The sequence below is a fragment of the Strix uralensis genome, chromosome 8 (assembly GCF_047716275.1).
Source record: "Strix uralensis isolate ZFMK-TIS-50842 chromosome 8, bStrUra1, whole genome shotgun sequence".
NCBI lineage: Eukaryota > Metazoa > Chordata > Aves > Strigiformes > Strigidae > Strix > Strix uralensis.
Genome location: NC_133979.1, coordinates 6,980,103 through 6,992,840, shown reverse-complemented (window position 1 = coordinate 6,992,840; position 12,738 = coordinate 6,980,103). Strand labels below are relative to the sequence as shown.

Below are 12,738 nucleotides of genomic sequence, written 5' to 3'. Positions count from 1 at the left end.
AATAATGTGGTAAACTGAGACTAAGAATGGGTAAGAACAACAGACAGGGCAGGTTCCAGGGCTAAAGTAATTTTCTGGCTGGTAGGGGAAACTTTAGCCAAGGAGTTGGTCTAGGAGCAGGTTTTTCTTGGACTGCCAGCTGCAAGGGTGAAACATCCAGCCATGAGAGCAGGAGGTGTCTCAGCCTGATGCCCCCTGAACCAAGAGCAGTGCAGGAAGCATTTTGTTCCTGTAATACAATACCTGGAGCTCTGGGCATTAAAAGTGTACTAACTTCTTGGTCTTTGGAAAGAAAGTCTGCTACAGACTTGTTTATTTCAGAATTTCTTGAACCTTTCTCTGGGAATTCCGCTACTGGCCAGAGAGGGAAACAGCATATTGGCAGAGGGGCCACGGGTCTGACCTGGTATAGTAATTCCTACCTCCTCTGAGCACACTGTATTAGTGTTTCTTACAGTCAGGAGAAAATGGTTCATAAATAAAGGCTCAAAATAATCCAGAAGATATTAAAACAGAAAGAATGTAAGTGCATGCACAGAAAACAGAACTGTATGGAAAAAGTGTCATCAAGGATTTTGAAGACTGATCTTCAAAAGGTTGGGAGAACAGTTCTGTAACAGTGTTGCCTTTTTCCCCACAAAGTTTAGATAGAAGCAATTAAAAAAGGTGAATCAAGAAACCAAACAACCTAATCCCTATCTTTTTCTCTTAAATGGGTACTTGGATTATTACAAACCAAACACGTCTGAAACCTACCCATTGTGGCAGAGAATATCACAATCCCGAGCACATTCATGCCATCACTAGTGCCTGGTTCTGATTTGTAAATAACTTCGGGGGGGGGAGTGATATCCAATTCAAAATTCTGGACATTGGATCCATTCTCATCCTGGACTCCATATACTATAACGCGACGAGTGGCGCTTTCAGATGATGCTTTGTTATTTTTAATGATGGGAATAGTCTTGGTGCGATACTGAAAGAAAACAAAATAGTTTTTATTATAATATCCCATCAGGAATTAATAGTTTAATGAGACCTGTGCTCTGTTTCAACAAGGCTGCATGTTAAAGGGACAAGCATGAAAATAAGAATGACAGCTCCTGTCCCTACTGTAAAAACAGTTGAATTTTTGGGAAAGCATTAGAAAATCAGAGTTTCCTATGGAATCATAGAATAGTTTGGGTTGGAAGGGACCTTTAAAGGTCATCTAGTCCAACCCCTATAAATATATATATATATAAAATCAGAGCCTTGTGCAGCTCTGTCCTGATAGAGCTACTCTCCTGTAGGACATAATCAGGAATGACTCCCTAGAGGTTCTGAGTCCCTTCTCTTTGCCTCACCAGAGGTAAGGTTCCCATGACGTATTCCCCCAGGTGAAATAAATATAGCCATGCCTCTTGCTCACTCAGAACTTTTAGATGAGGTTTTCTGACCAAATTCCAATCTGAGTAATTAGATTCTTCCTAAATACATTATTTTGTTGCTTTAATTGGACATGGTATTCTGTTCATAGAATCATTTAGGTTGGAAAAAACCTTTAAGATCATCAAGTCCAGCCATAAACTTAACACTGCCAAGTTGGCCACTAAACCATGTCCCTAAGTGCCACATCTACATGTCTTTTATATGCCTCCAGGGATAGTCACTCCACCACTTCCCTGGGCAGCCTGTTCCAATGATTGATAACCCTTTTGGTGAAGAAATTTTTCCTAATATCCAGTCTAAACCTCCCCAGGTGCAACTTGAGACCATTTCCCCTTGTTCTATTGCTTGTTACCTGGGAGAAGAGACCAGCACCCACCTCACTACAATCTCCTTTCAGGTAGTTGTCGAGAGCAATAAGGTCTCCCCTGAGCCTCCTTTTCTCTAGGCTAAACAGTCCCAATTCCCTCAGATGCTCCTCATAGTACTTGTGCTCTAGACCCTTCACCATCTTCATTGTCTTCTTTGGACATGCTCCAGCACTTCAATGTCTTTCTTGTAGTGAGGGGCTCAAAACTGAACACGGTATTCAATGCGGCGTCACCAGCGCTGAATACAGGGGGACAATCACTTTCCTAGTCCTGCTGGCCACACTATTTCTGATAGAAGCCAGGATGCTATTGGCCTTCCTGGCCACCTGGGCACACTGCCCACTCATATTCAGCTGGCTGTCGATCAAATAGGATTATAGAATAATTTAGGTTGGAAAAGACCTTTAAGATCATTGATCATCATTCTTCCCTTCCACGGTGTTACTATGTGCTCTTAAAGAGATTTCCAGCTACTCTTGTGACTGCAGTCCTGTGTTAAGAGAAACCATGCTCTAGACATACTTGCATAAATTTCTCTGCTTCCCTACAGCACCATTATCAAGGTCCTCAAAGATCTGGCTTCAGGTGGAGGTGGAGCTGACATAGGTGTTCATGTCTATTCTCCAGTCACACTGTAGTTTTTATGCTTGTTTGTTTTGCCTTCAGATACCAAGGCTGCTGAGGCTAATGGAAAGGGACTCATTAATTCCTAAATGCTAAAGGTACTAACAGTATCTGGAGTCTGTATCTGGATTCTGTTTTATGAAGACACATGTTTTATGTGATGCTGGCTCATCTCTTTCGTCAGTGGTAAGATATATAGCAACTTACCTGCTTGAATGTGGCCTCAACAAGATTGGCTGGAAACATGTTCCTAAAAATGAACAAATAAAAGAATAATTTCTATGGAAGTGAAAACAATTCTGTTTACTGTGTCTTGGGTCTCCCATGATAAATCAGTTATTTACCCTTCTAGAGAGCAAGGGCTGAACTAGTGCAGAAGACTGCCACTCTCTCCCATTCGTGCCATACAGCTGTACCTGACTGAGCAAGGCTCAACAGAGAGACAGTTCCTCAGAATTATAGTTTTGGGATTTGCTTCTAAATACCTGGAGTGAGACCCAGGAGCTCTAGTTTCAGTTACGGGCTCTGCCACAGTCTCCATGTTGTAACTGGGGCAACGTAATTGCTATCATTCCCTTCCCTATCTGCTAAGTGGGGAGAATAATATTCCTTTATTCTGTATTTTGTCTTTCCAACTTCGATAATGAGCTGTTCAAGACAGAGTCAGTGTTCAGGGATGTATTCCTGAGACCCCTGGGTGCTGTAATCTACGTTGGGACTTCCAAGTACTCCTGGGAAATGACTCATAAACTGTAGTACCTCCTGATACACTTTCAACACTAAAATTACAAATGATGTAGACTTTACAGTGGTTTGGTCAAGAACAGTTTGTTTTTCAGAAAGAGGATCTCATTCCTGATGTAAAGAATTAAGATTAGAGCTGCACAGTCTCTGCTAAATTTTATTTTAATAGATTTCTGAGGCTTCAGAACAAAGAGACTGAAGTGAGGCCAGCAGCTTCCTCTTTGCTCGTAACTGAGCTATGGAGGAAGACAATGAACAAACACTATGAGATTTGCAGTGAGATCGACAGATTTTTATTTCCAGAAGTGACTCTTGTTGTCATCTTTTCTGGCTTTCTGTGTCATCTTTTCTGGCTTTCTGTGTACCCCAGTCTGTAATATTTCACCCAATAGTATCTGGAGTTAATTTATAACTTCTGTTTGAGCTAGATTCCTACTTTGCAAAGACATTCCATCCTAATTTGAAATGGAGAGCACACCCTCTACAGGCTTCAAAGAGGAATCATAGCATAGTTGGGCAAAAAAGCTAAAAAGTCATATATTTCTGTGCAGCATTCGGGAATCAAGATTTATGTAATGATTTCAACAGCATCATTTTCAGAACTGATTTATTTTGAGCCCAAAGCTTCTGAACCTAGAAGCAGAAGACAGTGACAGCCTATGACCCAATTATATGCTTTCGTATACATAAACATACGCAAGGGGAAACTCCTGAATTCTCTAACCAAGAGACTTTATTCAAAGTGCAGCTCAAGCTCCAGGACAGGACAACACCTAAGTATATGTGAAAAGCCCATTCTCACTCCAAAGAGAATTGCTATTTATATATGAACAGTTAAATGCATACTGGACTGAGACATTTTCCAGACCTGCTTTCCTCTTTGCAGCAACAGCATGTGCCTGCTGCTAATGGAGTTGAAGCAAGAGCACGCTGTGCAGCACTGGCTTATAAAAAACAATTTTATTGCTATTTTTAGTGATTATAATGTGACATTATGGTCACACTTTATGAGGTAGAATCTGTTTCAGTAGCATCAGGCACTGAGAGCAATTGCTACAAAGAGATAATTAATTATCCTTTTCAGGGTAAAGCAGAGGGAGAATTTTAATTAAAGGGTAGTAGGACTGTCTAATGATTGAAGCAGAAGACTGAAAATTTGGGGGTTTTGTTGGCCTGCTGTGTGAGAACAGACAAGACACATAAAGGCATCATTGGTCATTTTGGTAAGACTGTTGCTTTAGGGCAAACTAGTGTTACGCAGACAAGTTACTACCAGGTAAGATCTGAGGTTGATGTGCAGGACTTCAGTTACTCTTCTTTAACTGTTCTGGCCTTTCCTCACCTCAGTCAGGCAAGGCAGTTCAGTTTACCCACCCCTTGCAGTCTGATCTGCTACCTGGCATTCCTGCAGGGTAACAGCATACACTAGTGCTGTACACTGCAACAGCTCCTTCCATTTTACCAGTCCTGCTTAAGAGCCCCAGGTATGATGATGGCTGTGAGCTATGAGGACCTGATAGCAGAGGACAGCAGCTTTGGCCATATAGACTTATAAAACATAGAGTGGTTTGTGTTGGAAGGGACATTTAAAGGTCATCTAGTCCATCTTTCCATGTAAGGAAATTACCATAACTTAGCAAAGTTTAGTTAAATTAATGCAGTCCCTTTGTACACACTTTCATTTAATTGGAATTATTTAGCTTAAGACATTGTGTAGTGATGTTGTTAGTGATGAACACTCACTACATCACTGTAAGTGGTTTATGTCTTGAGTTCTGTGCTGCCATCAACAGAGCTTTCACCCTGGTAACAACAGTGCAAAGCGTCGGGTTATCTCTGCAAATCATCCATAAAGCTGATGATTCTCTGGTTCAAATGTCGAATCTGTAGCCAAAGCAAGACACAGACAACAGCCAGCTGTGCATCACTTTCCTATCAGATGCAGACACAAGCTCCTGCCTGAGCCTGGGGGCTTAGCTGACACGGGGGACTAACTGAGAACAGCTGGATGGAGCTGGACCTGGGAAAATGGAGAGGATGTTTATAGGAGGGGGAAGCACTGGAGAGAAAAGATGGTTACTGCCTTATTATGCTTCATAAGGGAATTCTGCTTTCCGATTGTTACAGGCTTCATTACAATTAAATCGTCTTTGTTTTGTGATTTGAGATGATCAGATGAAAGGTGCTACAGGAGTGCACAGTGTTAGTGTGATGATTGTGCTCTGACCTGCTGTGTGAATGTGAAATATTCTGAAAGCAGCGATCCACACTGAGGATTTCTGCACAGCTCTCAATATGAATGTCACGTATGAACTGTAGCTTTACAAAGAAATAGGAATTTAACTGCGGATGATTTACACTTCCTCCCTTAGTTTTATAGTCCTAATTAGTAGAATTAAGAACAATTAACACTGCTCGAGAAAGGAAATATCATATGGTTAGTAGCTAGATTAAATGTTAGACAAATTTGTGGAGGATTAAAGCATTTTGTTTCTTTATCATTCTTTATCCTGCAGGAATTACAACTACCCACTTAATACTGGATGTTGGAATTCTCCCAATATTTTTTAATATATTATGCACTGTGATCCAGTCTTTGAGACTAGCTTTACCAAAGTTACACAATGTATCTGGTGAAGGGCTGACCTGAATGTGTTTGCCAGAGCCTCGGCTTATTTTTTATTTTAAGCTGGTTTACTTGGATTGAAAAAATCCAGTATTAGCCAAAATTTAGTTTTGTTAATTAAAAACATTCAAGAGAGCAATTGGTGGATGAGAACTCTAATGGACTAAAACAAATAATGAGAAGAAAGTATCAAACTGTCACCTAGAGCTGGGAGATGTTGGTTCAGTCAGGCCTCTTCAGAAACGCTTGAAAAATTCTTGCTTTAGGAGTATGTTTTGCTGCATATTGATATTTCCAGCCATGAGCTGGATGTTTGGCAGGGATCTCCTGGGAACGTTTCAGAACAAGAGACAGAACAAGACACTGAAGTGAGGCTGGTAGTGCAGGATTTGACTTTTTACCATGGAACTGGGGTGAGGAGGGCTGGCGGGGCTCCTCACAACTGCCAGCCAGGCTGGCTCCCTCGGGGCAGCCCTCCTGTGGGTCTCTGGCCCACCAGTCCTGAGCACTGGGGAAAGCTAGCTGGGGTGGGAGCTTCAGGTTGGCACAAATTCCAGACGCTTACATTTGCCCAAACATATTACAAAATTAATGGCAGGGTGTGGGTGCCTGTCGATCTCTGCCTACCTATCTTCCAGGCATCCAGCCTGCAATCAGATTGGCCCTTGCAGGTCTCTACTAGCTTTACTGCAATTCTGGGCAAGATAAAGATTTACCCAAATGCATATGGTATCAGGATCATAAAGTGAGGCTGTCTTTCTACCCCAGAACAGGCACTGTGTTTGTCACTGACATTGAATTAAAGACAGTCTCGGTACTCCCAATGAATTCAAGCTGAGCTACTCATTGCTGTCGCCACCTATGAATGCTGTTGTGTTTATTCAATTAAGAAAGCCAAGCAGATTAAATACTTCTAAATTTCCAGTGTTACTTTCAGATTGCTTACAAGATACAGGACACAAAATAATAGCACAGGAAACTTAATGTGATCTGGGATTCATTACTACAAGCAATGTTGTCTCTAACCTCGGTGGCACAATTCAGCATTCCTAGCAGAAATAATTTCATATAATATTAGGGAATTAAATATAGTGAATAGCAGTGAGTGAGGCTGGTGTGGAACATAGATAAATTTAGGTCTAAGACAAGGAATGATTGTAAAACAGAAACTGAGACATACGGTTTCTGGTTACATAAAAAATTAAGAGCTAAATACTGTCTGCCCTGAGGAAGAACACTTCCCAGAGCATCTTCTGCTTCAGGAATTCTGCCAGACAGAGCAGGAGCATTCAACACAGGCTAAAAGAGCGAATGTGCATGGAACTTCAATATCAGCTTCATGAACGTTCTACAGACTGTGAGCCACAGCTGGCACAGCATGCTTGGCCTGTATTTGCTGTGACAGCAGTATATACACACAAGTGACCTACTAAACACCTTCTTTGACTACACCCTGCTGTGATGCACAGGCTGGTTCATTCTATTACCAAATTTTGGAGTCCTTCCCTAATTTTGTATGGGATAAGAGGATTCAGATATAAGGATGTATCGAGTTAGAAATGTGTATGTATGACTAAGGCAATATGTGTTCTGCAATTTGGTAGCCATGGAATTTGATGAAAATCATGAAGACTTGTATTAAGTATAGACAGCACATGGTCTAAGGAGCAGCTCTGAGGGTGCAGCTTCCCATCACATGTAGGACTACTTAGCACCTTACCACTGCCAAAAGTGGGAGGTCCTCTTTTCTTCTCCAGGAATCAACCTACTAATTAACACTATTCACTCATTTTTGCTACCCTAGATTTCTGCTGGATTGTGTTAGGAAGACATTTTTCAGCTCAGGCCATGCCTTGGTGCTGCCCCCAGGACATGGGATCCCTCTCACTCTCTTCAGAAGGTTGCTGACTCCGAGAACTACAGTAGTGACACAAATATCAGCACTGTTAACTGTTCTACTGCTCATGCTGTTAGCTGAATTCTGCACAGAACATTAGCCTACAGCTACTGGGATAGCCAGTTTGATGGCTCCTAGATAACTTCTATTAGAAATGATAGGCCAAATTCTGTTTGCAGTTATACTACTGAGTATCTGAAATACTCATTCTGAGTCCTGACTACAACATCTGTTAACTCAAAGCATTCAGATTTTGCAGATCTTTTTAATAAGAAGTTAGGCCAGCTGCTCTAGTGTAAGAGCAGCCACAGGTACGGCGGATGTTTCCTTGACTCAGAACACACATACCCTCTGGGGCACTCTGTGCTCTGCAGCAGCAATCTGGTTTTGCTCTAAGACTTTGATGTTATCAGTACCTAATCCCTGCCCCACCAGAGAGTCTTTGGCTGCAGTCTCCCACGCTGTGGAATTAAAGCCACCAGACTGGATTTTTTGCTACATACGTGTCGTCATAATATTTTATTGGCCTATATTTGCACTGGGTATAAAACAACTGTGGACACTCTGCTCTCAAATTTGAACTAGGATAGCTGAGCTTGCAAGAACAATGTTTTAAGACTGGGTATTTGACAGTATTCTAATACTTCAGTGTTTGAGATCTTACCCTGTCACTCTATACAGCAAGACTACAGAGAGTGAAAATGGAGTCCAAGTACCTTGACATGACAGCTGTAAAGTTTCCAGGTTTTACAGCTGTGCAAAAGAATGAACAGCACTGTAGTTCCTATTTACTATAGGCTGAGGTCCTTCTCAGTGACATTATCTTAATCTCAAAAATGTGTTTGCTTTTGCTGTCCTCTGCATGATTTCATCATCAGCTGTATAGACCCTGACTAGTTAGTGTACCACATGAGCCACAAATCCTGTCCTTAGTCATATGGGTATACATCTGAAATACCTTCCTGCTGGTGTCAGTGGGCTCCATCGGGGTTTGCACTCCTGAAATCAGGGGCGAAATTTAACTTGGCAAGACTGAACAAATGACCTATCTCAGGGCCCACGGGAGGATGCATCTTGCACATTAGTAGTCACTTCCAGTGCCTCATCTCATTTCTCAGTATCAATCTTACTACCTCCTGCTAAAAGGACCAAAGAAGGCTTTTCCAGAATTAATGAGGCATTTAAATTATTGTGATTAAAGAAACTAATAGAATGCAAAAATCACTAACCAGGTCTAAGCCATTTTGTCTTGCTTGTCTTTTTTGCAGATCAGAGCAGAACTCATATTGTGGAATCATTTTGCCAAACACGTGGGCTTTTTATCTGCCCTGAGGGTGACATTGTTTCATGGCATTTCAGTTCCAGTAAGAGACCTGGAGGGTGAACCTCCTTATCCTGCTTCTTCTGAAAGAAAAGATCCTGACACAGCCCCAGCAGGGCTATGGCTTTCCAAGAAAATCATTCTTTGGAGTGGAAGCGCAAGTATATCACATCTTTAGGAATCTTGAAAAGGATGAATCATATCAAAGGTAACATGACAGGCCCAAAGCATTTCCACTATGGTTCCAGTCAGACAAAGTTATTTCATAAAAAGTGTATGTTTACATTGGAAGATGTCCAGGCCAACTGTCAGGAGGATGGATGATTTATTCCCCTTTAGGGTTGAAGCTTTCCTAATGCAGCTTTAACTCCTGGCCCCCATGCACCTCCCATTCTGTGACTAAGGCCTCCTGACCAGACAGCAGAAACTGCTTCATAGTCCATCTCCCCAGAGCTGTTTTCATCATGGAACTATCTTTTTTCCATGCTGGTTTACTTTTGTGCCATATAGGAACCACACATTTAGGGGCTTCAGAGTCCTTTATAAATACTTGACATTCGGGCTTCTGTGCAGATTGAACTGCTTAAAAATTAACCAGAAGTGAATGTGTGGTCACATACAGTGCAGAACAGCACCGGCACCAGGCTGGTTTTGTGAGATAAAAGAAAAAGGGCAATCTGAGATGAGTAAAAAGTCGTAGTTTGCCATAGGAGACAGGTAACTATTTCTATCATAGTACACAGTGGCTTTTGGCAAAAGATACATGATTGTGGGGAAAAGTTATTGAAACAGTTCTTTCCTAGTTTAAACCCTGGATCATTTAATGCACTCATGTATCTTATTGCACATATATACAATTCAGTCTTCAGCTGTAAACTTTTTAAAGTGGGATTTCTGGTTCTGCACAGCCTGGCATTTTTCCAAACTACAGCAGATATTGGCTTTCTCCTGCCCTATTTTCAAGAAACACAATTTCAGTAAAATAGAATATAGCCCTTAGCTTGAAAAGAGGGAAAGAAAATTATTTTAAAGAGTGCTCAGGATTCCCATGAAAACATAAATCCTCTGCAGTGTTTATATCCTCTTCTAACTATTAATGGTATAAAAAAAGCCCCTCTCTTGGTTAAGCCAGATTGAGTTTCCTGGTACCTGCTTTAAATTGGATGCAATCCTGAATATTTGGTGGTAAAAATGCTCTGACTTACCCTTCCAGTAAACTTCAGAAATGTATAAATTTGTTTGTCATGGGTTAAGGCATGATTTGATCCTGACTGCATTCACTGAATTGTTTTATTTGGAGCTTTTGAACTGAATAAGCTTGCGATGTCACACTGTCTGGTTAGACTTAAGAAAAACTAAAAATGTGTGTGAACCCTGCACATGGTGGTGCCCAGATTTGCACACGCAGTCAGCCTTCTATAAAGCAGGAGGGTGAACCCTCAGTTTGGCTGGGATTTGTTTCTTCATGTGAATGTTTATGGTGTTTGCTTGTTTGTTTTTATCTCATCAGCCAAATTTTGTTTCCCTTGGTGACAGATGAAAGTAGCATGATTTAACTTGCAGCAGGATTTACCCTTCTAAATCAAAGGTATTTTGATAATGGCAACAGAATGTGGTGGCAATATTAACTGCTAATGTAAACAGTGTGGTCCTGAGTCATATATCTTGTTTTACAAATGTTCATCCCCTAATTATAGGCATTTTCTATTCTGCTTGCCAAGTGAATATATGTTGCAGAATTAAACAAACCTAATATTTAAATTGAATGTTATTCCTGTAAGTATGTCCCTTTTTGTCCTTTTGAATGAAACACTCAAGGTCTGAATTATTTTAAAAAATTGATATCTTGCCTTTCTTAATTTCTTAACTCATAAAAGACTACTAAATATTCACTCTTTTATTTTGGGGGACATAGTATAGAGTTAATGTCAGTAATTCACACAGAAAAATGTGTGTTGATTCAATACACACAGGTGAAAATGTGTGTTGATTCATTGCTATTACTTCCATTGAGGTGCCCCAAAAGCCACATTCCTAGAACAAGACCCCTACTAGGTCTCATACAAGCTGGGAACATTTCCTCTGGCACCACAGATTTTTCTGAACAGTCCTCAGTGAGGTGATTTCTTTTCCGTATGTCTTGGTTCTCTAGCTGTAAGAGAGGAAAATGGTTCTTGCCTATCTCACAGAAGTATTGCACATCATTGGAATAAATCCATTAAAATTCATAAAGCACCAGGTGTGTTAAAGAGAACGAGATGATCTTTGGCCTAAGGATTTATAGTTTAAATATGGAAGAAAATATATTTTCACGAGCCTTGCAGTGCTTGCACCAGAAACCTTGAATATAATCAAGGCAGATTTGTACATCTGTCTCAGTGTAGTAATAAAGAAGCAGCTAAAGAGAGAAGCATCCTCAGGACAGCATCTACTGCACAGCTTCAGACTCACAGCTGCCTTCTGAATTACTTGCCCTTAGTCCAGATCCTGGCACACTGCCGAGAGAGAGGGGCAAGTTATGCAAGAGGAGATTCCTGCACAGGTACGAAGGTGAACTACCTAGTTAAATGGGTATCTTCCACAGACAGCAGAAGATGTATTTCGTTTAAAGCTTGATCAGATTAAAGCAAAAATTCAGACATTTAAGGCCAAAGTAGCCTTAAAGATTTTAGGTATAAACACTAATTGAATGTTGAAAACACTTCTATTATGCTGCATTCAGTGGCCTCTTTGTCCAGATTGAATCTAGGAGAAATTCAGTAGGGGCAGATTCACATCCACAGATCTTGTCCCCAGTCTCTTGGGGTTCCCTTTAGAAACGAAGTCTTTCAAGTACTGTTGTTTAGTGTGGCAAAAAATGGTTGACTTGTGGATACAATTTTTGAAGCATGAAATTCAGTATGTTGATGAGATCATGCATTTCCTGGTTGATGTGAGTTTTAAAGCCATTTCAGAATTATGCAGTACAGTGTCACTGTTATGTTCTAATCAAGGCTATACACTGGAGGTTTTATTGCTGTGTTTTTTACATAACAGACAAATATACAGGGGAAGCACCATCTGCAAAATAATGCAGAACAATAATGTGATTATTGATTAATGTTGCAGGTGTTTAGTATGACCATGAGCCTCTGCAGTAGTTCTTGGTTTCATTTATTGCTGTCAGTATGTTCTTTAATTTCTGATTAAAACCACTTCTAAAAGCAAAATCCTCACCCAAAAATTCAAGAAATTCAATTTCTAGCAACATCTTCCCTGCCAAAAATTCCAGACCTGACAATGTCATATATAACATCACAAGAATTTCATCATTTCAGAGTGGCTTCAAATCTGAAATCAGTGAGGGTGAATACATGTATCTCCATGCCAAGATTCATCCTTTTAAAATAAACCCCACAATTATGTCACATATATCATCTCCCCACTTGCACATTTATCATTCTTCATTTGCAGAATACCAGATGTTTCCTGTGTAAACTTCTGTGCACATATGCAATTGATAAATTGAGGGGAAATTAATGAATTGAGAAGATAAGCCAATCTGGGCCAAAAAAGATGGTCTCCAGCTGTGAATGGAAGTGATTTATCATTGAGCTAAAGGATCAGCTTTTGTAGCTCAAACCAGCAGATACATCATTACATTTAATCCAGACTTCCACATAGATATGTAGGAGTTTTGCAATTGACTTCAGCAGAGCCAAGGATTTCACCCATAGTGTTTGCCTAG

General features: G+C 40.6%; 1 protein-coding gene across 3 annotated transcripts in view; it reads right to left on the bottom strand.

Annotated features, from left to right (window-relative positions):
- The window catches only part of SLC1A7 (solute carrier family 1 member 7), a 57,696-nt gene that overhangs the window by 25,104 nt on the left and 19,854 nt on the right, over nt 1–12,738 (bottom strand). For all 3 annotated transcript variants that reach the window (XM_074876025.1, XM_074876026.1, XM_074876027.1), the window contains exons 4-5: nt 2,631–2,673; nt 757–976 (exon numbers count right to left, since the gene is read on the bottom strand). In XM_074876025.1, the coding sequence (XP_074732126.1) occupies nt 757–976; nt 2,631–2,673 (263 nt within the window). The remainder of the gene's footprint in view (nt 1–756; nt 977–2,630; nt 2,674–12,738) is intronic.